This window comes from Scleropages formosus, chromosome 1, assembly GCF_900964775.1.
Source record: "Scleropages formosus chromosome 1, fSclFor1.1, whole genome shotgun sequence".
Lineage (NCBI taxonomy): Eukaryota > Metazoa > Chordata > Actinopteri > Osteoglossiformes > Osteoglossidae > Scleropages > Scleropages formosus.
Window position 1 is genome coordinate 53,623,468 of NC_041806.1, and position 24,914 is coordinate 53,648,381.

The following is a 24,914-nucleotide window of genomic DNA, read 5'->3' on the forward strand; positions in this document are numbered from 1 at the left end:
AGCCTCCTGTTCCATTTCATCAAAAGTTTTAATTTTTGCAGCAATTTTAAACATTTCCTCTTCCGGTGTGAGTTTTTTGGGAAGTCCACTACTTTCTGATTCATCTTCCTCGGCATCTTCAGGAATGGCAGGTGGCTTTGAGGGAACAGGTAAAGATTGCATGTCCGGAGTTTTAGGATTGACCTCGTAACTTACCTCTTCAGAACTAGGGGTGTCCGGCGACAGGGGGCTCTTACCCGAACTCTCCATTTGTGATGTCTGCTCAAAACTGTCATCATCAGCACTGCCTTCTGGATCTCTGAGAAGCCGGCTGCGGACTGGGTCTTGGGGGAGTTCGGCCTTAGAGACTGAAAGCTGCTGAGTGGATTCCTCTCCCACCTTGGGAAAGCCTGGTTCAGTTTTCTGTTCTACAGGACTGCTCTCTAAGGAGTCACGGCACGGGGATTCTTTCGTTGGACTTGGTTCAATAGAGTCAGGGGTTTTACGAGAGGAGTTATCCTCCATGATGGGACTGTCCTCCAGTGAATCCTTGTGACTAATTGTCAAAGAATCGTCAGCTAAAGGACTGGGTGTCTCCGAGTCCTCCTGCCTAAGAGGCAGATCTAAGCTGCTATGACTATAAGTGGAAGACCTAACGGTTGTCGAGCAAGCAAAACCCGATGACCTCTGATGTTCAGTGGCCTCCGCCCTTTTCAGAATGTCCTCTATAGTCTTTGAATGCTGTTGACCTTCAAGAAGTTTGGAAGTCCCCAAACCACTGTCCTTCTTAACTGTGACGCTTTTTTCCCTTATGTAAACTGCTTCACAACTAAGAATGGACTCACTTGTTCTCAGGCCGTCTGCCTCTTCGGTGCTGGATGGAGGGAGAGTTTTTCCTTTAGTCCCCCGGTCATCAGAAGCCAAAACTCTAGAGCTTCCAACGGTGGGCTCTTTGACCGAACTTTTTGACTTGTCTTTTGAAGTGCTTCCCTGCAGGGCAGCTGCATTTTTCGTCGCTCTTTCAAGTATTGGTTGGTCGGTTTTCTTAGGCGAAAACGGCAAGCTGTCAGGACTTGTTTCTGGAGTCTCTGCTAAGCCCTCATGTTTATAACTTTCCTCAGAACTCATTTGAGGGGTGCCATCTCCTAGGCTGACACTAGGTGAATCTGCTACGCCCTCATGTTTGAGGCTGTCCGAACTATCATCTAGAGCACCATTTTGAACAACGCTGTCTGGGAGGAACTCTTCTTCTTTTCCAACATCGGGAGGAACCGCAGTAGTCAGTTCAGGCTGGGAGGCTGACACAGTATCTGCAATTGTAGCGGCAAGGTCCTCCTTCCCCTTTCTAAACTGCTGATACTCGGCATTGTCTTCAAGTTCAGCTTTGATTTCCGCACTAAAATCCTTGGAGTGCTTTCTGTCTGGGCTTATTTGAGAGTCACTTTCTTTTTGCGACTTGCTCAGCTGTACGGCATTCAGGGACACTTCCCTTCCCTGAGTCATTGCAGTTTGCGTGATGCCTTTGGTTGAAGCGGAAGAGGATTCTTTCGTGACCTTAGTGCTTGATTTTGCAGTTTTTGAGGACGCTTTATGTTCGAACAGACCAGACTTTCTCTTTGAAGGGTCCTGCCCTGTTTGGAAGGCTCTCATTAACTCCCGCACAGACATAGTTTCTTCCAGCCTCTCGGTTTCAGATCTGGGAGACTTTGAAGGTGTCGGCTGCATTTTAATGGCTTCTTTTGTAGCATGAGATGCTTTGCTCCTAGTGCTAACCTGAGAAGGTTTACTGGGCGTTTGCTTTCGGCCTTTCTGTTCTTCTTCAACTTTTTGTTGAAGAGCTTTCACTTTGTCTTTTATTGATCCAATGGGAGTTTCTTCCACCACTGGTGACACTGGTGCTTGAACTGGAACAGGAGGGGCTTTCAGATGAAGAGGCTCATCTGAACTTCTTCTTACAACATCAGACCCAGAATCGCTGGGATGAGACTCTTTTAATTTCCTTCTGGTTGGCTTTTTGATTTCACCGGTAGTGTGTTTGTCTTGTGCTGGAGTGGTGCTTTTTTTCCCACCCCTGCTTGTGAGAGCTGTGCTAAACTTCTTTTGGCCTTTATCCCCATGTACTAAACCTGTAGTGGCCGCAGGTGCATCGAGAAGATACTCTTTGTAGTCTCTGCTCAAGACTTTCACAGTCTTTTGCTGTGTGTCTGCCTCACTTCTTACCTCCTGCAGCAACCTTTCCTGTTCTTCAAGGGCAACCATTTGTTTGGCTTCTTCGATTTCACAGTCACTGAGGAAGACCCACTCATCATCCTTTCTGGCAAACTGGCTTTCGGCTCTTCCAGCAGCTGTGTTTACCTCTGACACCTTACCTGTGTATGTGCCGCTTCTAAGTATCTCACTGACTTTTTCCAGGTCCTCTTTGACCTTCTCCACAATCTCAAAAGGTTCTCCTGGTTCTTCTTCCCCTGCTTTTTCAAGGATGCTCCCTTCAATGGGACTAGATTTTTCAGTGGAGTCAGTGGTCAGGATGGCTGACATTTTCATCAAGTCCTGTTTCATCTCGGACACCTCAGAGAGTAAGTCTGGGCTAGCAAGTGCAGGCGAGTCTCGGATCAAGTGGGTTTTCAGGGCAGATGTTTCTGTGGACTCAGTTTCTTCATCATCTTCCGTTTGAAAGAGACAGTTAAAGTAAAAAAAATCAAAACGGAAATCAAAGGAAACAGAGATTGGAAAATGTAATCAGGACAGGAACAGCACAAGGTCTTGGGGTTAAAGGGCAACAAGGGCAACATTTGTACCAAACAGGAGAAGTATGCATGGTTTGTTGATCCAAGGCTTTCAGGACCATATGAGCAAACAGCAGCGCTAACAAAAAGAAAAGGGTGGAAATGGGAAGGAAATAACTTGCTCACACATTTAATTTGTATAACTGCACTTCACACACACACACACACACACACACACACACACACACACACACACACACACAACACAACACAACACAACACAACACAAGAAGCTAAGACCAATCTAAAAAATAAATATGCAAGAAACCAAAAAATACTGGGCATCCGTAAACCAACTAAGACAAAACAACACGGACGTAGCACAAATAGGTAGGCATCTCAAGATTGTTCAAGATGTAAGAAATCCATGTCAATGACAAAGAACAAAAATTAAATTATTTCACAATAAAAAGAGCTAGTTTTCCTCTAAAGAAAGCCAGTGATAGCAAACTGTCAGAAGACAGAATTCTACAGAAAAAAATTCTGGGAGGGAGGAGAATGAACCTTTTTATTTCCTCTATTGCTATGGAAAGGATACGGGTCTGACCCAGCTGCAAACGAGCATTTCAGCTAAAGGAGTTCTAAACCTTTGACCACAAAATATATTGTACCGTGAAGAAAGGAGAGGCCTTTACTCTCTCTCTTTTCACAGACCGTACATAATAAAAAATTATATTAATATGAAAGTAACAATTAAGACCAAACCAGAACAAAAAAAAACTTAACATGATGAAATAAAACAGTTAAAGTGAATGAAAGGACAGTCAAACAAACAAAAAGTCAGAAGAGCACACACACACACACACACAGACACAGACACACACAGTTTTTGTAAGCCAAGTTATTTCCATGCAAAGCAAAGGAACATGCAGTGCAGCCTCAAGTGAAAGGCGTGGTGTGACGGTAAGGTGAGGAAACTGAGAGAGAATTTCAAAGGTGTTAATTCCAGACAAAATTACTACGATCATTAATAATCATGTAATTCTCAGATGAACGATCTAAATTGGGATAGGCAATCCATACATTGTGATCTTATAAGTGCATTCACTGTGTATACAAAACACAAACGTGAACGTCAAAGTATACACAATAATATGCACATACTGTGTATCTTCATTGTAAATGTACATATCCCCAGATCAGTCTGTACTGGTTATACATGTATTAATGTTTTATGTATGTTTTGCTCATATTGTACTTTTGTATATAAATATAAAAGTCTGGTTTAAATATCCTAAATAAAATTTCTGTAGGGAGTGCTCAGTCACACACCAGTGCGTCGGCAAAATTCACATGAGGCATGTGGCCCATGCTGCTAAATACAAAACAGCAGTGGGTGGGAGCAAAGGAGTGAGAAGGAGGGATACTGAAAAATGCCTTGCAAACACGAATTGCGGGAAATTGTCAAATGTGTTACATTATTGTGCAAGAGACATTCATGTAGACATGTGGACAGTATCCCTTTTAATCTCGCTCTGTCTCTCTGCTCTAATGTTGGGTTCGTGTGCTCTGCTAGAACAAGGATGAGGTGAAAGGAGATACTGTCACTTTGAAATGAAATGAAAATATTTGCGTTATGCCACAAAGCAGACATAAGGGTTCTTTGGCAATATTTTGCGTTTGGCAGGACAAAACATAAAGAACTTAAAGGGCTTTGAAAAAAGAAGCTTTTTGGCCACAACGAAGCACTTGGGGTACTGAAAACTTTATCAATCTAAAATTAGTCATTTTTACAGTTAATGATGTATACAGTAATTAGTAAATTTTAGCACATCACATCATTTATCACAGGCTACTAAGCTACACCAAGCCTATAAATGCCCATGGCAGGAATACATTTCAGATTATTTGTAAGGTTAGCACTTGCCATACAGACACCAGACATTTTTTCAGTAATTAATGGAACAAGTCATCGTATGGTATGACAGCTTACATTTTTCATGTGTCCTGCTGGTCTGCAAGAAAGGAATCGATAAAAGTTACGGTTAATTGCATCAAAACCATTTGTTTGGTACTCATCCAAAGCTAAGGCATTCTGGGTTCTGAACTCATTCCCCGAGGAGGAGCCGCTGTCTACAGTCTGCTGGCGTGTGGAGTGCTTCCCTGGGTCTACTGTCAGGACTCGCACTTGTACGAACATCCTGCCGCAGCGCTGTCAGTATGACCAGCAATAATCACTTTCATCAACTTCATATTGTATTTACCTGTATTTAGCTCAGTAAGCTCTAAGACTGGCTGCCGTGTGACGTCGCCGTGGTTGCAAACCATCGGCGCCTGCCTGCTACACGTAATACACGTATAGCAGCTCTGTCGGGACCACATCAGCGCCTCACGGTGACCAGTCGCAGCGCTCGCCGACTTTACCGTGTGGAAAATGTGTCATAAATGATACATTTTGTCGTATTACGTTGCGAACATTTTTTAAAAATGCATGCACAAAATAGGCAGATTAATGCTGAACCCTGTGAGCAGTGATCAAGAGCTGCAACAATCCATAATCAACTTATCGGCAAACACATAATCCCCAAAAATCAAATCCAAATTCAGATTTTTTCCTCCAAAATAAGACAGAAATTTGTTACTCTTTTTCTATCATCTGCAGCTCTGCTGGACAATAATTCCCAGCAGTTTAGCGGCAGCGCGCTGGTATGACGAGGATAGAGTTCGAGGTCAAGGCTGAGCAGCCCTGTTAATGTCACAGAGTCGACAGTAATATGCTCGAGCTCGCCGATGAGCGCGTTGCTCAGTAAAACACAGTAAACACAGTGAAGAACGTTACTGCGCTACTGCAGACAAGTTGTTTCTCACATCTTTAGACAGTTATTTGACTGGACTGGAGAGAAGAACAACAAAACAGAGAAGGGGACGGCAGGGTTTGGATCGCAATGAACAAGAGGTACAGGGTTACCTCGTCCTCCGGATCCTGGTCTGAATCGGACTCCTTTGGGATGCAACGGGGAGTTTAAGGGGAGGAAAGAGAAAGCAAGCAAAGCAAAGTTAGCAGGGCAGCCCAGAAGCCACGGGGACAAGGAAAGGGGTGCAGAAGGTACGACAGTTCGGGGACAGTTCAGTTCCAAGGCTGTTTGTTGGCGCTTCTTATGTGTTCGACAGCCTGCCTTTAAATTCTGCCTATTGTCCGTAACAACAGCGGGTGCCACGTCCAACTCTAACGTTCAGTTTAATTGTGGCGGCTGGGATCCCAACTGCAAATGAGCATTAGAGAAGAAGGAGCAGCAGCCACAAAGACAGAAAAACTGCACATTAATTTTATTTGTCTAGTTGGCCAAAACACATTTTTGCATTTTGCAAAACAAACAAACCATTTTTTGTGTTTCTAACAATGATCATATTGAACAGATGGTACTTCAACTATGAAGAAGAAACACACACACACACACATACACATATTTATGAATATTGAATGAATAATGAATCAAACAAATAAATAGTGGTTGATGCTCCTTGATACGTCTCCATAAGCACAGGATTAGAGATTGCAACCTGTATGTAAATGTGGAGGGTGAGGGCCAAGGCAGGTTTCATTTCACTGCATTTACAGACGAGACTTACTTTAGAGTAAGCGGGCAGCGTAATATTTAGGTTGCAGATGGCACTGTGTGCCAGGCTTCTGTAAGACCTGGGCTCCTTCATGAAGGACAAGCGACCGCAAGGCTCCTGGGTGTTGTCTCGGATCTGCAACCCATAATGCATCGATCGTCAGAAAATCACTCACTTTAATCAGCGACCAGTTACTTTACAGTTTAGTGAGTGAGAAGGTGCCTACAGGAGAGGAGAGGAGAGGAGGGGAGGGGAGGAGAGAGAAGGGGAGGAGAGGAGAGGAGAGAGGAGGAGAGGGGAGAGAAGGGGAGGAGAGGAGAGGAGAGGAGAGGAGGGGAGGAGAGAGAAGGGAAGGGGAGGAGAGGAGAGGAGGAGAGGGGAGGAGAGGAGAGGAGAGGAGAGGAGAGGAGAGGAGAGGAGAGGAGAGGGGAGGGGAGGGGAGGGGAGGAGGGGAGAGGAGTGGAGAGGAGGGGAGGGGAAGGGAAAGGAGAGGATGCCTACCTTGATGAACAGGGCAAGTCTGTTCTCCTTGAAGGCATAGAAGCTGAAGAGGTGGTGCTGGCCACTCTTGGTCAGCGGTACCAGGTTTCCAAAGCAATCTGCATAGATGGGTTTTCCTTCCAGCACCTATGAAAGCACAGGACTTTTCTATGAACATCTCATACCTCTACCGTGCTGTATGTGCATGTGTTGGCTGTGCATCTCTTTACTCTGTCTGCTGTGTGCTACCTCGGCCACACCCTGCATCTTTCACGCAGCTCACCTTGCCTCTTGGTCTCAAGGCCCAGCCCCACATCTTCAGTCGTTTTGGGTCCAAGACAACGTGTTCTCCTCCCTCCTGCTACCCCCCTCACCAGCGAAAGTCAGGCTCCACCTTCCCCCGGTGCCTCTCCTCACCTCCACATCCCTGCTGCGTGCCACCTCGACAAAGTTTTCTTGCTGCTCCAGGGTCTTGTCCACCTTGTCGTCAGTCATGCAGAAGCAACGCAGCCGAGCCTCAATTGGGTCGTGCGTCTTTGCGAATATAACAAACTTGGCCATGTAGGGGACGCAGATGACCTCGCGGTACACCTGCGTGGCAAAATTCACCGACTCCTGGATCTGCCGGCAATCGATGAGCCAGAACCTTTTGGGCAACAACCGAACGATCAAAAAAAATATATCCATAATCAATGAGCAACAAAAGAGCCAGAACCAAACGGCAACAATCCCCGGTCCATCGATCAGTCAATCAATCAACATGTCAGCAAATCAATCAGAAGCTACAGAGAGATAGTTGTGTTTGGGTACAGTGAGAGTTGCTGAATTGAGAGCGAGCTACTGTAGTGCCTCTCCAGCAACAATGAAATTTGAAGCGGTCCCGCTCCGTTCACGAGAACAGTCCCAGATCGTTCAAACTATTTCATTCCGACACAAAGTACACAACCAACTCGTTCAAAGGAGACCAACAAGAAGTACGGTACAGGTTGTGGGACCCAGCAAATGGACTTCTCCAGGACACTTCCGTGCTGTTGCACTCATGCAGACGCAGCTGGTGGTAGCGTGCAGGAAGTTACCTGGCCGACACATTGGTGGTGAAGGACACACAGTCGTTGATGAACGCCAGTGGCGTCGTTCCCGTAATGTCCTCCCACTGCGCCGGGGTGGTTCCACCTTCGACAAAATGCAGACATCAGCAGTCATACGACATGCGTCACGGAGCCTGAGAAGTAGCTGCACCGAGTTCTGCAGAAAGTACAGACTACCGATGAACCGCACCATGAACACTCTCTTGGTGGATTCGAGTTTCAGTGCGGTTGGAACTGAAGAGAGTACTGGGTACTGAGAACAAGCCAACAGCGTTAGCCGTCACGCACCCGTGATGCTGCAGAGAAGTCTCAGAGTTGGTGTGTCGCCCCCGAACCCAGGGGCTGCGGCATCATCTGAGGTTTTGGGAACAGGGATGGTCATGGTGATGGGTTTGTGGAACTTCCTCCTCCGGGGCTCCAGGGTGACAATGGGGCTGAAGTTGGCCTTGTTCCCCAAGATCTTCCTCACCACCTCCACGTTCATTGGCTGGGCCTGGAAGGTGGAACCACGTGCTTCCACGTCATGCCACTCAAACAGCAAGAAGCCGGTTCACCTCAGCTTACTTCAGAATGCTTCCATTCTGCTTTTCTGGCCCCAGGCACCTCCCATTTCTAATGCTGATAATTTAGTTTGCCAGCAAATTCTCAGATTATCGTCTATGACACTCGACACTCCCCCTTCTGTAACGGTCAGTTGAAAATAGCACGTCACCTGCAGGCCAACGCGGATTCTCTTGGTGAGCGCGCCTTCGGGGAAGACTGCCTGGACCTGGGGGACCACGGTGCTGCTCAGCACCCCTCCCTCAGGCCCGATAAGGTGGCTGTCCTGCTTGATGCGCGATACCACCGCAAAGTATTGTGGGAAGTCGCGTGTGATGATGCGGCACACACGCTTTCTCTCCAGCTCCTCGGGAGAGTCCAGTTCTGGGGGATGAGCGGGTGATCAGATCAAAGAACGCCAACTCGTGTCACATAGTGCACATAACTAGCCGCCGTCCAACTAGTATCCGTACAGTAGTAATTACCGCCCTGTAAACGCCAAGCGACGGGGCAAAAAGAGCAAAGAAAGGAAGAGCCGGCAACTCGAACGAAGCCCTCTTCCAGGAGGTCGCCGCTGCAACATACAGTATGTGAGCCCCGAGTCCAGGTACTGTCCCTAGCGAGCTGTTAGGGCAGCTGAGAGGAAGAGCATGAGCTCCACTCTTGCTGCTGTGTGAAGCCTAGAGCCTTCATAAGACCTCCTGGTGTGTTGCTGATGTGTCTCACTTTGAGTGGAGACTGCCCCCTTCAGAGAAGGGTCTCTATCATGAGCCAGAGCCCTTGTGCACCCCCCGCGTACCGTGGTACGGCAGACTCACCCTCATCCATGCCGTTGAGTATCTCGTTGAGCTCGTCCTCAGTGTGCTCGCAGTGATGCTCCTTCCAGCTCTCGCCCGTCTCGCTGCGCAGGATCACGAGCTCCCTCTCCTTCCCCCGCAGCGCCGCAAAGTGAGGGATCTCCACGATGACGGGCCTGCAGCCCCACAGCGCCGCCCCCAGCCCAGGAGAAGCACACGGTGAGAGAGAGAGGCCCGACCCTCCCCACACACACCACACACCTGAAGGCGGTAAGGCCCGACATGCTGAAAACCGAGTGCCACAGAGGAGTTCAGTCGGCACATGTGTTTCTTTATGCTGCTTCTTCGATCGTGCGTGTTTATGTATGCTCGCGTATAGCGTGTGCTCTCATGTGTGTTTCCGTGTGCTGGGTTATGCAGGTGTGTTTGTACAGTCAGTCCTGCTATAACACGGCGGTTGCGCCCCAGTGAAACGTCGCGTCTCGTGCGCTAAAAAGAGCACGGGGGTAAATGGCTTGGAGCTGGAGCACATCGGTGCAGGACTAACCGAAACATAATCTGTTGCAAATCATCGATCGCTGCATTTACAGCGGCCCTTAAATCAACGGAAGAACCCGCAGTTTGCGGCACTTTGTTCTCTCCGTTCTTGCAAAGCCCTCCGAAACATCCGTGTCCGCTTGGGCACCGGAGCGCTTCCACACGCTCCGCTCACTCTGGATAACAGATTAAAGAGTGACTGCAGAAAAAGCGCGATGCAAGTCTCAATGTTTGGAGTGCGATCGCGTCGGGCCGCCAAATGGCCCGCGCAAAGGCTGCCGTTACCTCGACCGTTGCTCATCTGTTGATTCCTCGCATGGAATCCAAACCATTACGACACATGTTAGAGCAGAACTGACGCGAATTTCCGTTGCGGCTGCGAGAATCCGAAAGGAGGTGACCGCACGTGTAATGGGAATGTGTTTTGCCAGAGACGCTTGCAGCTTTTCCCTCATGCTCCTCTGTTTCAGGCTGTACATGAGCACCATGTGCAGAGTGAAGGAACAGACAGGCGACCATGGGAGTGTCATGCCAAACTAAAGAAAACCCACCAACAACACGTCAAATCAACGCATGAATGAAATCATGAGGTGGACAGACCACACTGTACTTCACCACACTGAGCAGTCCGCAGGAGGCAAACATTACGAGTGGGGGTGCATACTGAACGCATACAGCTTTGTGGTGATGCTGCAGAGGACAGACGTGGGAAAGGAAGAGACGGACGCACACACAGGAACGGGGACAGGAGACATGAGAGCAACGAACGGTATCACAGGGTGCGACACAGGTAGGGCATGAGGCCAGCATCCATGGATCGTTTCGTACGTGTCTCTCCTACCCTAGGAATTTGGTTCCAGGAGGCCCGAGCTGGAGAATTCGGCTAACCAAACTTTCGCCCTCGTTTAGAGGGGGCGGCGCCGTGGGCAGGTGCAGTTTACTGAACAAGTCCGAAGCAGCAGTGGGGAGAGAGAGCATAGACAGTACAGTACATCTGTGCCGTTCTCGGTCGGAAGGCCACACGCCTAGAAAACGTCCCAGAACGAGCCGTAGACACCGGGTGGGAACTCCGCGCAGGGGGGTGTGACAGGCAGCCCCTCCTCCCCTGCGCTCCTCTGCGCTCCTCTGCAAGTAGCACTCGAGAGAGGTACTCTGCGGAAAAGCACCGTCAGCGACAAAGAGCCTGACAATGAGCTCGCGGTGCGGGCTAGCATCTCCCCGGCTCGAATCTCAGTCTGCACGTTCCTGTCATGCGAAGAAGGTGTTTCGAAATGAAAGGAAGGATGGGGTTGCGCTCGGCGGGACGCACAGGTGCAGGCGGAGAGGACGGTGTCCGCGAGGGTCGCCGGGACGCGCTTCCAGGCTCACTGAGCTCAATAAAACAATCGTGGAGCAGGTTGAGAGCAGAGTCCCGCTCCTTCATAGTGCGGGTCATTTGGGGCGTTGGGCGCGCCCTTGCTGGCGACGTGGCCAAACGCACAGCCTGTGGCGCTGGGGGCGGGGGCGGGGGCGGGGGCGCCCCGGTCCACATGAGCCGCCCTGCACGAGCTCCTCGTGGTCGAGTTGACTAAAGCCTCGCTGCTGGCTTCACCACCTCTCTCTGTTTTCAAAGCAATTTAGCGTTTTACCCGTTTTACTAGAACCACTCAGAGTAAGTGCCTTTTCTGCAGCAGGGCCCCTGCTCCCATTCGGAAGCGGCAACCGGAAGGTTTCAAGTTCGCGCTCATTAAGCAGCGCACCACCTGCTGCCCGCTTGTGTAGAATCGCTGCAATCACTGTGACTGGCACACTTCAGCCTGTTTGCAAGTTAATAAGGGTAAACTGGGTAAACTACGAAGCCAGCTGGACCGGGACCCTCCAGGGTGGGGTGGGGGCACCTTCCACTCGGCGTTCTGCGTGGGAGGGGGTGCACCGCGATTCAATGACCTCGTTGTTACGTGTGCTTATCAGTAGGGACGCTTGGGCCGCCATGAGCGCGTGACCTCTACGGACACTACTGGGATGTCACACGAGGCCACTCGGTCCCATGCGTGTGCGTTCAAAGGCAGAACGTTAGAATGAACCTAACCGGAACGAGGACGTCGACCCTGAGCCGCAAAGTCCCGTAGTTATTTTCAAACGTAGCGTGAACCCGTGTCCCAACGGCTTCCCGATATAGTGAATGCAGGTCCACCGTTAAAGGCCTCGTCTTGCGAATCGCACAGGTGTCGTGGGAGCCAGGGACACCTGGCAAGGAGCGCAAAGAGCGCAGCAGCACGGGCCGAAACTAAACACGTGACAAACACGGTGTCCCGGTGGCCACATTTCTTACTAGAGCTCTCGGACACAAGCGACATTCCGCGCCACCTTCCCTTCAACGTCCCCGCTCACTTCTACGAGTCCCATTGCATTCGCCACAAGACATTTGAGCACAGCTCGTCCCGAAGTAGCGAGTCCAGGACTTACCCGAGGAACTGAGCTCCGGACGGGCCCACCTCGATGAGGCGGCTGGCCAGCCCTTCGCCCTCCACCATCGGGGGCATGGAGGCCAGTCGGTGGCGCTTGACCAGGCGGCACGTGACGCGTGTGGGAGCGCTGCACTTCCGGGGTGGGATGATGATGCGCAGGCCGTTGTGGCGACAGCCCCGCATGGCTCCACCCCTCGCGTCCACCATGAAGCTGACCAGGAAGCTGGGGGTTGGGGGGGGACAAAGGCGGCATTAAAATGAGCTTCCTCATGCGGGCGGGACTTCCTGCGCGAGCAGGGACACAGCAATGCCGTCCATGCTAGAGCGTGCGGCAAAGGACCGCATCCGCCGCACGCCCACGTCCGAGCTCAGACGCGTGTCTCCGGCTTTAAAGAGGAAGCAGCGGCGCGTTCAGTCCAGCTGCGCTGCGGGGGCTCTGGCGGGTGACACTGCCAAGTTGGCTGAAAAGAATGGGGACAGAAAGCTGCACTTGGCACTACACGCTACATACTGCGAACGTGGACCATGAACGTGAGGTCCGGTTCTCGGCGAGACCCTCTTTGACCCGCTCTCCTGGGCCACACGGACGGCTCACGGTCGCGTTGAGAACGTTCAGAACGCACCTGTTCGCACGCAGCCCTGCAGCGCGTTCCTGGCGACGGTTTCCACGGCACAACAAACAAACAGCAGCAAGTTCTTTCCCTTGCAAACCCTCATGCAGAGCAACAAGTTAGCAGCATGAGAGGAGAACGGGTGGGCGAGGCGGCTCGGGGTTCGAACGGGAAGCACGGCATGCAGCGCGTCTGAGACATGAAGGTGGTCAGAGGGGGCGACACGTCGTGGCAGAAATGCACTCCAGCATGCGGATGAAACACGGTTACAGAACAACGTGACACGCATCGCGTCAGGCAGGGACACCACGCCGGGGTGTGTCGCCGCTCTCGCTGCTGTTTCAGCAACAGCACGGAGGAGAGACGCAGCGCTCGGCTGGGGCCCTGCCCTGCAGCGCAGCGACACCGTGGTTCACGGCACCGGACCGGACTCCGCCGCGACACCCGCGGCGTTTGGTGATGAACGGCGGCCAGCGGATCGCAATCCGATTCTTTAATTGGGGTGGGAGGTCGGGGGGGCAGGACCACACGTGTGCGCGGTCAGGGGAAGGACCGGGCTGCGGAGTTACGTTAAAGAATCTGTTTTGGCAATCATCAACGAGGCCAAGCGTGGAGACGCCGTTCGTTACGGTACCCAGGGTGCAACGGGAACTCGTGGAACAAGAAGCAGTCGCCAGTTAGTAGTGACGCCTCGCAAGACAAGAGCTTGTCAAGGAAAAAAACGGCACAACAGTGACCTGCGCGTGACGTGATTCTGGGCTCTGCTGGACCGCCGCTCTACAAGGACCCACCTTATTTAACTCGTTTTTACACGGCCGTGCAGTTTGCACTGGAGTAAATTACGGTAAGTGCTTTGATCAAACGTACTGGAACAGGAGGGAGGAGATTCCAACCGGAAGCCTTCAGGCTGCAAAGCGACAGTTCCAGTCATCCTCTTGGCTACAGAAGTGCATCGTGGGCGTCAGTTTACGAAGAGCCCACTACTGGGGCACTTTACCACACTCCCACTTAAAACGTAGTAGTTTCTCTTACAGGCTCATACTGAGCCATGAGCTCTACGGTAACTAAGTAGAAATGTGGTCTAAATGTGGTGACTGGTAGCGGTACAACACGGGGAGCCCAGGAGCACGGACAGCTGGAGACATTACAGTGTGAGGAAACAGGAGCAGTATGATGATGGTGAGGAGGAGGAGGAGGAGGAGGAGGAGAGACCACGGTGCAGAGCATCACCTGCTGCTGTCATGATCGTGGCACGGAGAGCAGCGGCTGAAACCAGAACAGAAACTCAGTCAGAGCGAGAGACAGTGAACGAGGGTGAGCGAGGGAGACAGGTGTGTGTGTGCGTGTGTGTGTGTGTGTGTGTGTGTGTGTGTGTGTGTGTGTGTGTGTGTGTGTGTGGGTGTGTGTGTGTGTGTGTGTGTGGGTGTGTGTGTGTGTGTGGGTGGATGGCTGGGTGTGTGTGTGTCCATTCCTAAACTCTGTACAGAAAGGGACAGCGGCTCAATAAAACAATTCACCGACACCAACCGAGGCCAATACAGAGCACTGAGAAAGGGTGCGAGGCAGAGAAAAAATAGGCCGGCGGGGAACGAATGTGAGGGGGAAGGTGACGCTGCAGGGTGTAACACTGGTGCAGTGTGGCTCCACTACCTGGGGTCCGTCTACAAGGGGCATGTTAGACTCACTCAGAGCTTCTTGATCCAGCAGAGATCCATCAACAGATATTGTACCGAAATACATTTTAATACTGAAGGTCTGAGAGAGAGAGAGAGAGAGAGAGAGAGAGAGAGAGAGAGAGAGAGAGAGAGAGAGAGAGAGAGAGAGCACTACTGTTCTGCTGCTAGTATGTAGGGACTAGAACCCCTGTCCTCTCCCCAACACATGCAACTTTGAACAGTCCTCCTACTGGAAGCTGCCAGCTTATGAAACGGGTGCAGTTATGGGCAAAGTCAGCAGGTGAGACAGAGCGTGTGGACGTGGACAGAGGACAGTCTCCGTACCGTCTCACGTACATCACAGGTATAGCTCTGCACAGAACAGGACGGTCGCTGAGGACCGAACGCACAAGGAACATGCAAGGTGTTTAGTGCTCGTTCCCAGGAGGTGGGTGGGTCCTTGTCACGCTGTATGTGTAACTGTCACAACATAATCACACGTATGTGTGTGCGTGTGTGTGTTTGCACCGTATGTTGAGCATGAACACAAACTCAGGTGGAGAACAAGTGTCCGCCTATATTGTGTGTGTGTGTGTGTGTGTGTGTGTGTGTGTGTGTGTGTGTGTGTGTGTGTGTGTGTGTGTATATATATATATATATATATATATGCATGCGCATGCGCGCGCGCTTCGCATCCGTGTCCCCTGAGACGCAAGCACCTACCCGGAGTGGACGGGGCTGGACGACAGGGCCACGTTGTCCAGGTTGTCGTTGCCCCAGCTCAGGCGGTACGAGTCCTTGTCGTTCTCCCTGGCAAGAGCAGAAACCTGGGTGCGACAAGGATGGGCTCACCATGTGCTCCGCACGGTCTTTAGGACAGCATGCGAACACACGCTTTCCACGTGTGCGCGATGAACGGGAGACCTGCGCCGAGCGCCGGGCGGCCGGACGAGCGGAGAAAGCCGCGCGTGTCCACCGGGAGCGCCGAGCTCCTCGGCTTACCTGGTGGCTCCCGAGACACGTTACGATGTCCTCCATCACGGCGCCGTGTCGGGGGGAGTAGTACCCGTGATGGCTGGGGGTGTGTGACCTGTCGGAGCTGAAGAGAGGAGGTTCGTGGGTGTTGGGGGAGGAGGGGGGGCTTCTTGAGTTAAACTGAAGCTTGGGCTCTGTCTGCGGAGGGCAGCCGTTCACCACGTTCTGCGCTGGAGACCGTAGTACATAGTGCAGCGGTGCGAGTGAGCCCAGTGAAGTCGCCGGTAAACTTTGCCTCCCTTCACAAGTTCTGGCATTTTGACTTCATTTCTGTGGCGTATTAGAAGCTAAACACCGTCTACCGCAAAATGTGTTTATTTCAAGTCGAGAGTCTGAATCAAAGCCGGATTAACATTTCTTTCGTAGTTTTTTCTACTTATTTTCCTTCACCTTCACTCACCTCTTGTCGAAGGTCAACCGCAGCCCACGGAGTGACTCGCACGATTCCGTTTTACCGCGCCCGAGTCACTTGTGAACTTGCGTACTTGTGACCGCATCGCCGACTTCGTTCCCCACAGTGGAGGGCGACGCGGCGCAGGTGAGCCCTACCTGTCCGAGCGCCCCCCCTCCAGGCTGAAGCGCAAGTAGTTGAGGCCTTCCAGGTACTGTCCAGGGACCGAGTCGTCTCCGAGCTCCCGCAGGTCCTCCGCCCTCAGGTACTCCCCCCCGTCGCCCGTCATGGTGTCTTCACCTGGACACGCGCACACACACGCAGAGAGAGAGAGAGAGAGCGAGATGGAGGTCATGTGACGTAAACACTCTGCTCTCAGGGACCACAGACAGAGCCCGGGGAGGTACAGCACGCAACTAGACGGAGGGCCGACACACTACTGCGCGTGTTTCCCAGGGTGACACCGCTTAGGCGCACGCACTCAATTTAGCGCACGCACGCTATGCCAGCAGCACACACACGAACACACAAACAGCCCCAGGTACGAGCAGAAGGTGAGCTATATAGGTCCACACGAAAGGCAGCCTACAGGTGCAGGATGAGTGTGAGCTATAGGTTCGTTTTAAAGGTGCAACGCGGCGTCATGCAGAAGGTGAGCAAGAGGCTCACACGAAAAAGTTGCTGCGGTGTGTCACAGGTGAGCTGCAGTGCGTGACAGGTGAGCTGCAGTGCGTCACAGGTGAGTTACAGTGCGTGACATGTGAGCTGCAGTGCGTGACATGTGAGCTGCAGTGCGTCACAGATGAGCTGCACTGTGCCACAGGTGAGTTACAGTGTGTCACAGGTGAGCTGCACTGTGTCACAGGTGAGCTGCACTGTGTCACAGGTGAGCTGCAGTGCGTGACATGTGAGCTGCAGTGCGTCACAGATGAGCTGCACTGTGCCACAGGTGAGTTACAGTGTGTCACAGGTGAGCTGCACTGTGTCACAGGTGAGTTGCAGTGTGTGACATGTGAGCTGCAGTGCGTCACAGATGAGCTGCACTGTGTCACAGGTGAGCTGCAGTGTGTCACAGGTGAGCTGCAGTGTTTCACAGGTTAGCTACAGTGTGTCACAGGTGAGTTACAGTGTGTCACAGGTGAGTTACAGTGCGTGACGTGAGCTGCAGTGCGTCACAGGTGAGCTGCGCTGTGTCACAGGTGAGTTACAGTGTGTCACAGATGAGCTGCACTGTGTCACAGGTGAGTTGCAGTGTGTCACAGGTGAGCTGCAGTGTTTCACAGGTGAGCTGCAGTGCGTCACAGGTGAGCTGCGCTGTGTCACTGTGTGTTTCGTGGTTCAATAACCACAGGTTCAGGTAAGAAAAGAGGAGATGCTGATGGGAAACACAACCGGAATTAGTGCCCACTGGAGGTCTGTGTTGAGGGAGTCCAGGGGTACAAATCACAGTGGTGTCCCAACAGCGACAAAGTATGGCAAACAATGACAAACTGCAGCGCCTTTTATCAGTTTGTACATCTCTATCCTGCGTGTGGAACTCGGAGTGCAAACATGAAGATGTGCGCGCCCGCGCACACACACACACACACACACACACACACACACGCATGCACCAAAGCACTACGGCTGCAGTTAGCACTAGAGTCCAGCAGGGGGCAGTGTCACTGTCTCGACACGAAGGCGGAGGCGTGGCACAGAGGACGGACACATACTGTAGTTAGACAGCGGGGTTCTGCTGTCAATAACATATTGGCTGCCTGGAAAAAGGGACATTAAAGAAAGAACAAAACATAACAGAAACATTTCACACAACGTTGTCCACACCAGCGCTTTAGCACACAAGTGGGAAAACCGCAAAGACAACCTGCAGCTATTTAGTAGTTGGTAGATCAGATATTAAACTGTGGACTAGCGGGGACGCACCCCAGACGGGACGCCAGTCCAACACAAGGCACCCCAAGCAGGACTCGAGCCCCAGACCCACCGCAGAGGCCCCGGCCAAACCTGCCGCGGCACCTCGCCACCCCGCCACCTGGGACTAGCGCTAGTCCCCAGTAATCCTTTATTAAAACACGCTGTGCACCACGCTTGGCGGGCAAGTACCGCTCCCACTGGAATATTTACCCTACAAATGAAATCAGGAAGAAATGCAGACACGAGACACGCACGTAGACCCTCTCTGCCGGTCCATCTCTCCTGTGGTCCCTCCCGAAGGCCCAGTGCTGTGACACCCATGAAGAGCCCTGTGCCCGTTCTCAGCAGGGGGTCTAGCGAGTAAACTGCCGCTCGAACCCGTCCACCTCCACCGGCGAGCGGGACGACAGCCCGCATGTGTGCTCTGAAGACGTGTGTCTTTGGACGCTTCCTCACTGCTGCGATCCACACGCTGGACAGATGCCCTCAAACAGCCTGGAAAAGGGTTCGAGGTCGAGAGCCTTTCACACGTGAAACGCTTCCCGACCGTGTAAAAAGGAGAAACGGTCGTGGGACTACGAGGGTTTCACCGAAACAGATACGGCGTTTGTCTGGCGTGTAAGCGCTTTTCGTCCTCCTCAGCATTTCGAGTGCAGGGTACATGGTTGGAACTCCGGTCCAGCCCCGTCCCCTCCGGCTCCGGCTGCTCATGCTGTACAGCTGTTACGGCCGGATTCTTCCTTATGGGGTAAAATCAGAGGTGGCCAGTATCAAGCTACGTTTACTGTGTTTCTTGTACTTCGGTCACTTTCTGGAGAATTTGTTCTTTTCCGAGTCATTTCTGCCACTGACACTTTTCACTTGTGCATTTGCAAAAAAAGAAAAAAAAAAGAAAAAAAAAACGGTTAAATTCCTGCCCACCTCCTGCCCACCTCTTCTTGTTACTTGCAAATTGTTCACAGTCTAAACGCTCCTTAAAGCCCATCGTCAGTGCGGCGCCTCCCTGCTCTCAACTGGCCTATTGGACCTGTGGATTTCACTGGCCACGGTGTACAGGGTACCGTACCGTACCGTACCGTAAACACAGAACATCCCTGTACGGACAGCTCGGCTCTTTCCTGTAGCAACTTGAAGCAACGGGGTCATTCCTGTGTCCCGCATGGGCGACATACTAATGAAAACGGCCCGTCGTCCAGCAGGGGACCGTCTGCCATAAGCTCAGAGCGAAATTCATGCTGTTAGTTTGGTCAAACTGGTCCAGCGAAGCGGCGTCGGGTGCAGAACACAGCGGGTACCTTCCAGGTCCACAGAGTCATCAGAGAGCATCTCCTCATCAGACTGCCTCAGCACTGCAGAATGAGGGGCGCAGTGTTTATACAATAATGGTGTGTGTGTGTGTGTGTGTGTGTGTGTGTGTGTGTGTGTGTGTGTGTGTGTGTGTGTGTGTGATGGCAAGGAAACATCCAGAGAATCTCAATTGAAAGGTCTCAGCTCCAGCTCAGGTAACAAAATGCACAATCGCTTCACAGTCACGGAAATCGCCTCCCTTCTTCCTCCTGCGCTACAAAGTACCTGTTCATACCTGCGGTGCCAACTTGCTGCTTTTTCCCAGAATGCAGTGCTGTCAACCCAAACTCTAATTCTAAACGCAGAGGTGTGACTTGCCCAGCTCTTCCTACTGCACTGGACAGATGAACTCACCTTCTTCGTCGGACACATCCAAGACTTCCGTCATGGTCTCCGGTACGTTCAGCCGGTGTTTCTCGGTCACGGTCTGCCGGGACAAGGACGTGCAGAGAAGGTTTAGGTCCGATGACAAAGCACATCTACCTCAGTCACTAAGTGTTCACTGGTATCCGTGACTTCCCTGTGCGACTTTGGGATCTCCTCTCCCCGACAGCAGCCTTCACTCACGGTTGTGGTGGTGACGGTCTCCTCGGTGACGACCTTCAGCGTGTCCACCACAGAGATGTATCCTAGGCGCCGGGCAATGGCCAGCGCCGTGTTTCCGTTCTGAAGAAAGGCAGAGGACGCTGCACTTTGGCGTAGGCGTGCCTGTGGTGTGCGTTTGTGCCATAACCAATCCGCGTTCGGGCGACCGAGCGAGAGGGAGCGCGTGCGAGTGAACGAATAAATGATTTGGTCGACGTGCGAATACAGAGTGCGTTTATGCATCTGTTTAACCCGGCGTCAATATAGCTGTGCGTCTCTCCGCGATCCTTCGTCTCTGTATTCGCACAGCTATTTGTACGTCCGTCTCTATGCAAGCACGTGCGAGAACGTCCCAGCACGCGCCACGTGATGGCATTTTTACACGTCTACTTAGGCGAGCATCGGCGTCTCGTGCTCGTGCATTTGGTGTACCTGCATCTTCAGCTCATTGCTGCGGATGGAACACTCACCATGGTCACGGCGTTGGGTTTGGCTCCGTGCTGCAGCAGCACATTGATGATGTGGGTGTTGCCCTGCTGGGCGGCCTGGTGCAGCGGGGTGTAGCCATTCTTGGGGTGGAACGAGACGGAGTGTCAGAACCGCGTTCCCTTCATTCTACACCTGCACCATCACCCGTGCTTCCTCCACGGTTCCATTTCTTGGCTGCCTCTGTCATTCATTCAGCGTCCACCCTTTCCCTGTCCGGCTCGCTCCATCCTCTAAGCTGTGAGCCTCACAACGCAACATCTCCGGAAACCTAGGGAGCGCTAAGACTCCCAGGCCAGTAGATCTGAGAGCAAAGAGGGAGCAGACGTGCGTGCAGCACTTCTCACCATTCAGCCACATTAAGCATCGGTGCTGTGTTTTGTGACCCGCAGAGTTCTGAACCCCGTGCGGTGGTCGCGCACAGAAGTGCGGTATGGCGTCACAGCACCGGACGTTAGATGTAAAGCCGAAAAACACCTCCCGTCTCTAGGACGACGTGGACACGGCACTCAGCTGTACCCGTCAACATTCATTTTCACGGACATCACAAAACCTACGTATCTCGTGGAAGAGAACCGTCTACCGTCAGCAGGGGTGATAGTGAACGTGAAGCTATGTACCTTGGTTTTGGCATTGACGCTGGCGCCGTGCTGCAGTAGGAAATTCACCATCTTCACGTTGCCGTAGTGACAAGCCACAATGAGCGGAGTGTAGCCCAGCTGGACAAGGAAAGAAGCATACGGTGCCACAAAACAACTGAAAGCGGTAAGATTTTGCTGTGCGACGTGACAGACGGACGGTTTTACCTTTGTCTGCTGGTCCAGGTTGGCACCATGTTTGGCTAATATTTCAGCCACATTGACTTTATCCTCCTGAGCTGCGAGATGGAGGGAAGTGAGGCCACTCTGTGGAGAGCAGAGCAGAGCAGATGAACCGAACGTTGGGATGAACGAGCCCCCGGAGCCCACGCTTCCTCCTAACAGACAGTCCTGCCTCCCTGCACAGCCGTCCACCTTCTGGAAAGACGTACTTGGCTAAACAGAACCGTTGGCGTCCGGTTCACTGCTTAGTTTCAAACGGACACAGTCAAGCGGAGTCGGTCCTCAGCTCAGGTGCGCAGCCTGCGCGGCGCTCGGGGGCAAAGCAGCAAATCTCTGCACAGTCTGTATTTCGCGCTCCGGTCCGGGCGGCCGGCGTTCCTCAATCGGGCGGCAATACGCAGCCACTGAGCGCTGCACGACGCGTGAGCGCCGTTCGGGGCGCAGGAACAGCGGACACAGGATGCCCACGGTCGACTGACAACTGAAAGACAAGCGCACTCAGGTGCAGGAACGCAGTCGCCGGTCCGACATCCGCCGCCTCCTTCAAAGAGGAGCATCACGCCGCACCACAGGGAGGAGGAGGAGCCCTTCGATTCCGAGGCCCAAGTGCTGCGATATCGGCTGAGCCCCCCGTGATTAAGGAGTCAGTAATTTCGCCTCGAGAGCAGACCGCTCATCACACGGAGCACGGCTTCTCAAACTTATTTGCTATTTGATGAAAAAGAGCACAGTAAAAAGGAGGTGTAGAGTCAGAAGCGCCGTGAGCCACGGTCCTTTCCTCAAGCCCTCTGTAGATGTGGGGCTAAGATGGAAAGGTGGAAGGAAGGAAGAGCATGCGAGTCTGAGGCTTTGTCATGCGTGTGCTGCCGAAGATGCCTCGATCTGTCCACGGAGCGCTGCTGTGGCTGCGTCGAATTTGTTTGTGAAGGTAGATGAAAGGGAGGAATGGATGTTGTCATTTAGCTGCATGCTGGGTTTGTCAGCACCGAGACCTCAAAGTCTGTAGAATGACCTGCCCAGGCAGCGAAGTTCAACGCTGGACTCATATGCGGACAGCTAAAGTGTGTGAGACAGCCACTACCAGCCTCGCATGATCACATTGTCTGGAAGCCAGGAGGGTTGTGGATTAGCGCTGATTTCGGCGAGGCAGCGCTCACACACAATACATAATCACAGGTTACAGGTTCTCCTCCGTGAACCGCCACCTTACCGTGGTGGAGGGGTTTGAGTGCCTGAATGAGTCCAGGAGCTATGTTGTCTGGGGCTATATGCCCCTGGTAGGGTCTCCCATGGCAGACAGGTCCTGGATGACAGACGAGACAAAGCGCGGTTCAAAAACCCCTTATGAAGAAAAAAATCAAGGCTTTCGTTTACCCCGCCCGGTATGGGGTCACTGGGGCCCCACCCTGAAGCCAGGCCTTGGGGGGGGGCTCGCATGCGAGCGCCTGGTGGCCAGGTCTATGCCCACGGGGCCTGGCCGGGCTCAGCCCGAAGCCATGACGTGGAGCCATTCTTCGGTGGGCTCACCACCTGCCGGAGAAACCGTAAGGGGCCGGTGCATTGTGATTTGGGCGGTGGTCGGGGCCGAGTGCCCGGCCGACCCAAACCTCGGGCGCCAACTCTGGTTTTTGGGACTTGGAATGTCACCTCACTGGCGGGGAAGGAGCCTGAGCTGGTGCGGGAAGTTGAGAGATACCGTCTAGATATAGTCGGGCTCACTTCCACTCACAGCTTGGGTTCTGGAACCACTCTCCTCGACCAAGGGTGGACTCTCCACTATTCTGGCGTTGCCCAGGGTGAGAGGCGGCGGGCGGGTGTGGGCTTATTAATAGCCCCCCAGTTCAGCCGCCATGTGTTGGAGTCTACCCCGGTGAATGAGAGGGTCGTCTCCCTACGCCTTCGGGTCAGGGAACGGTCTCTCACTGTCGTTTGTGCTTATGCGCCTAGCGGCAGTGTAGAGTACCCGGCCTTCTTGGAGTCCCTGAAGGGCGTGCTGGAAAGCGCTCCCACTGGGGACTCTGTCGTTCTACTGGGGGACTTTAACGCCCACGTGGGCAGCGACAGTGACACCTGGAGGGGTGTGATTGGGAGGAACGGCCTCCCTGATCTGAACCCGAGCGGTGAATTGTTATTGGATTTCTGTGCTAGTCGCGGTTTATCCATAACGAACACCATGTTCATGCATAAGGGTGTCCATCAGTGCACTTGGCACCATGACACCCTAGGTCGGAGGTCGATGATCGACTTTGTAGTCGTTTCTTCTGACCTTCGGCCATATGTCTTGGACACTCGGGTGAAGAGAGGGGCTGAGCTGTCAACTGATCACCACCTGGTGGTGAGTTGGATTCGATGGCGGGGGAAAAAGCTGGACAGACCTGGCAGGCCCAAACGCATAGTGAGGGTCTGTTGGGGACGTTTGGCGGAGGCCCCTGTCAGAGAGGTATTCAACTCCCACCTCCGACAGAGCTTCAACCAGGTCCCGAGGGAGGTGGGGGACATCGAGTCTGAATGGACTATGTTCCGCACCTCCATTGTCGGGGCGGCGGTTCGGAGCTGCGGCCATAAGGTCTCCGGCGCCTGTCGCGGCGGCAATCCCCGAACACGGTGGTGGACACCGGAAGTAAGGGATGCCGTCAAGCTGAAGAAGGAGTTCTATCGGGCCTGGCTGGCTCATGGGACTCCTGAAGCAGCTGACAGGTACCGACGGGCCAAACGGAGCGCGGCTCTGGCAGTCGCCGCGGCAAAAACTCGGGCTTGGGAGGAGTTTGGTGAGGCCATGGAGGAAGACTTTCGGTCGGCCTCAAAGAGATTCTGGCAAACCGTCCGGCGACTCAGAGGGGGGAAGCGGTGTTCCACGAACACTGTTTACAGTGGAAGTGGTGCGCTGCTGACCTCAGCTGAGGATGTCCTCGGGCGGTGGAAGGAGTACTTTGAGGATCTCCTCAATCCCTCCGACACGCCTTCCGTAGAGGAAGCTGAGGCTGGGGACTTGGAGGGGACTCGTCCATTACCCTGGCTGAAGTTGCTGAGGTAGTCAAAAAACTCCTCGGTGGCAAGGCTCCGGGGGTGGATGAGATCCGCCCCGAGTTTCTCAAGTCTCTGGATGTTGTGGGGCTGTCTTGGCTGACACGCCTCTGCAGCATCGCGTGGAGTTCGGGAACGGTGCCTCTGGACTGGCAGACCGGGGTGGTGGTCCCTCTTTTTAAGAAGGAGGACCAGAGATTGTGTTCCAACTACAGGGGGATCACACTCCTTAGCCTCCCTGGGAAAGTCTATGCCGGGGTACTGGAAAGGAGAATCCGACCGATAGTCGAACCTCGGATTCAGGAGGAGCAATGCGGTTTTTGCCCTGGCCGTGGAACACTGGACCAGCTCTATACCCTCACCAGGGTGCTGGAGGGTTCGTGGGAGTTTGCCCAACCAGTCCATATGTGTTTTGTGGACCTGGAGAAGGCATTCGACCGTGTCCCTCGTGGCATCCTATGGGGGGTACTTCGGGATTATGGGGTTCGGGGCTCGTTGCTACGGGCTGTTCGTTCCCTGTATGACCGGAGCAGGAGCATGGTTCGCATTGCCGGCGGTAAGTCAGACCTGTTCCCGGTGCATGTTGGACTCCGCCAGGGCTGCCCTTTGTCACCGATCTGTTCATTATCTTTATGGACAGAATTTCAAGGCGCAGTCAGGGAACGGAGGGTGTCTGTTTTGGTGGCCGCGAGATCTCGTCTCTGCTTTTTGCGGACGATGTGATCCTGTTGGCTTCATCAAGTCAAGACTTGCAGCGTGCACTGGGGAGGTTTGCAGCCGAGTGCGAAGCGGCGGGGATGAGAATCAGCACCTCCAAATCCGAGGCCATGGTT

At 52.9% G+C, this 24,914-nt stretch overlaps 1 protein-coding gene across 1 annotated transcript in view; it reads right to left on the reverse strand.

Annotated features, from left to right (window-relative positions):
- LOC108920682 (ankyrin-2-like) overlaps nucleotides 1–24,914 on the reverse strand; it is an 80,811-nt gene that overhangs the window by 19,349 nt on the left and 36,548 nt on the right. Inside the window, exons 20-41 of the mRNA XM_029254499.1 lie at nucleotides 21,043–21,141; nucleotides 20,857–20,955; nucleotides 20,221–20,319; nucleotides 19,733–19,831; nucleotides 19,520–19,592; nucleotides 19,114–19,167; nucleotides 16,063–16,204; nucleotides 15,481–15,577; nucleotides 15,202–15,305; nucleotides 14,054–14,089; nucleotides 12,211–12,435; nucleotides 10,607–10,705; nucleotides 9,250–9,404; nucleotides 8,604–8,815; nucleotides 8,180–8,384; nucleotides 7,880–7,976; nucleotides 7,221–7,449; nucleotides 6,825–6,950; nucleotides 6,336–6,458; nucleotides 5,674–5,706; nucleotides 4,699–4,720; nucleotides 825–2,642 (exon numbers count right to left, since the gene is read on the reverse strand). Of these exons, the coding sequence (XP_029110332.1) occupies nucleotides 825–2,642; nucleotides 4,699–4,720; nucleotides 5,674–5,706; nucleotides 6,336–6,458; nucleotides 6,825–6,950; nucleotides 7,221–7,449; nucleotides 7,880–7,976; nucleotides 8,180–8,384; nucleotides 8,604–8,815; nucleotides 9,250–9,404; nucleotides 10,607–10,705; nucleotides 12,211–12,435; nucleotides 14,054–14,089; nucleotides 15,202–15,305; nucleotides 15,481–15,577; nucleotides 16,063–16,204; nucleotides 19,114–19,167; nucleotides 19,520–19,592; nucleotides 19,733–19,831; nucleotides 20,221–20,319; nucleotides 20,857–20,955; nucleotides 21,043–21,141 (4,246 nt within the window). The remainder of the gene's footprint in view (nucleotides 1–824; nucleotides 2,643–4,698; nucleotides 4,721–5,673; nucleotides 5,707–6,335; nucleotides 6,459–6,824; nucleotides 6,951–7,220; nucleotides 7,450–7,879; nucleotides 7,977–8,179; nucleotides 8,385–8,603; nucleotides 8,816–9,249; nucleotides 9,405–10,606; nucleotides 10,706–12,210; nucleotides 12,436–14,053; nucleotides 14,090–15,201; nucleotides 15,306–15,480; nucleotides 15,578–16,062; nucleotides 16,205–19,113; nucleotides 19,168–19,519; nucleotides 19,593–19,732; nucleotides 19,832–20,220; nucleotides 20,320–20,856; nucleotides 20,956–21,042; nucleotides 21,142–24,914) is intronic.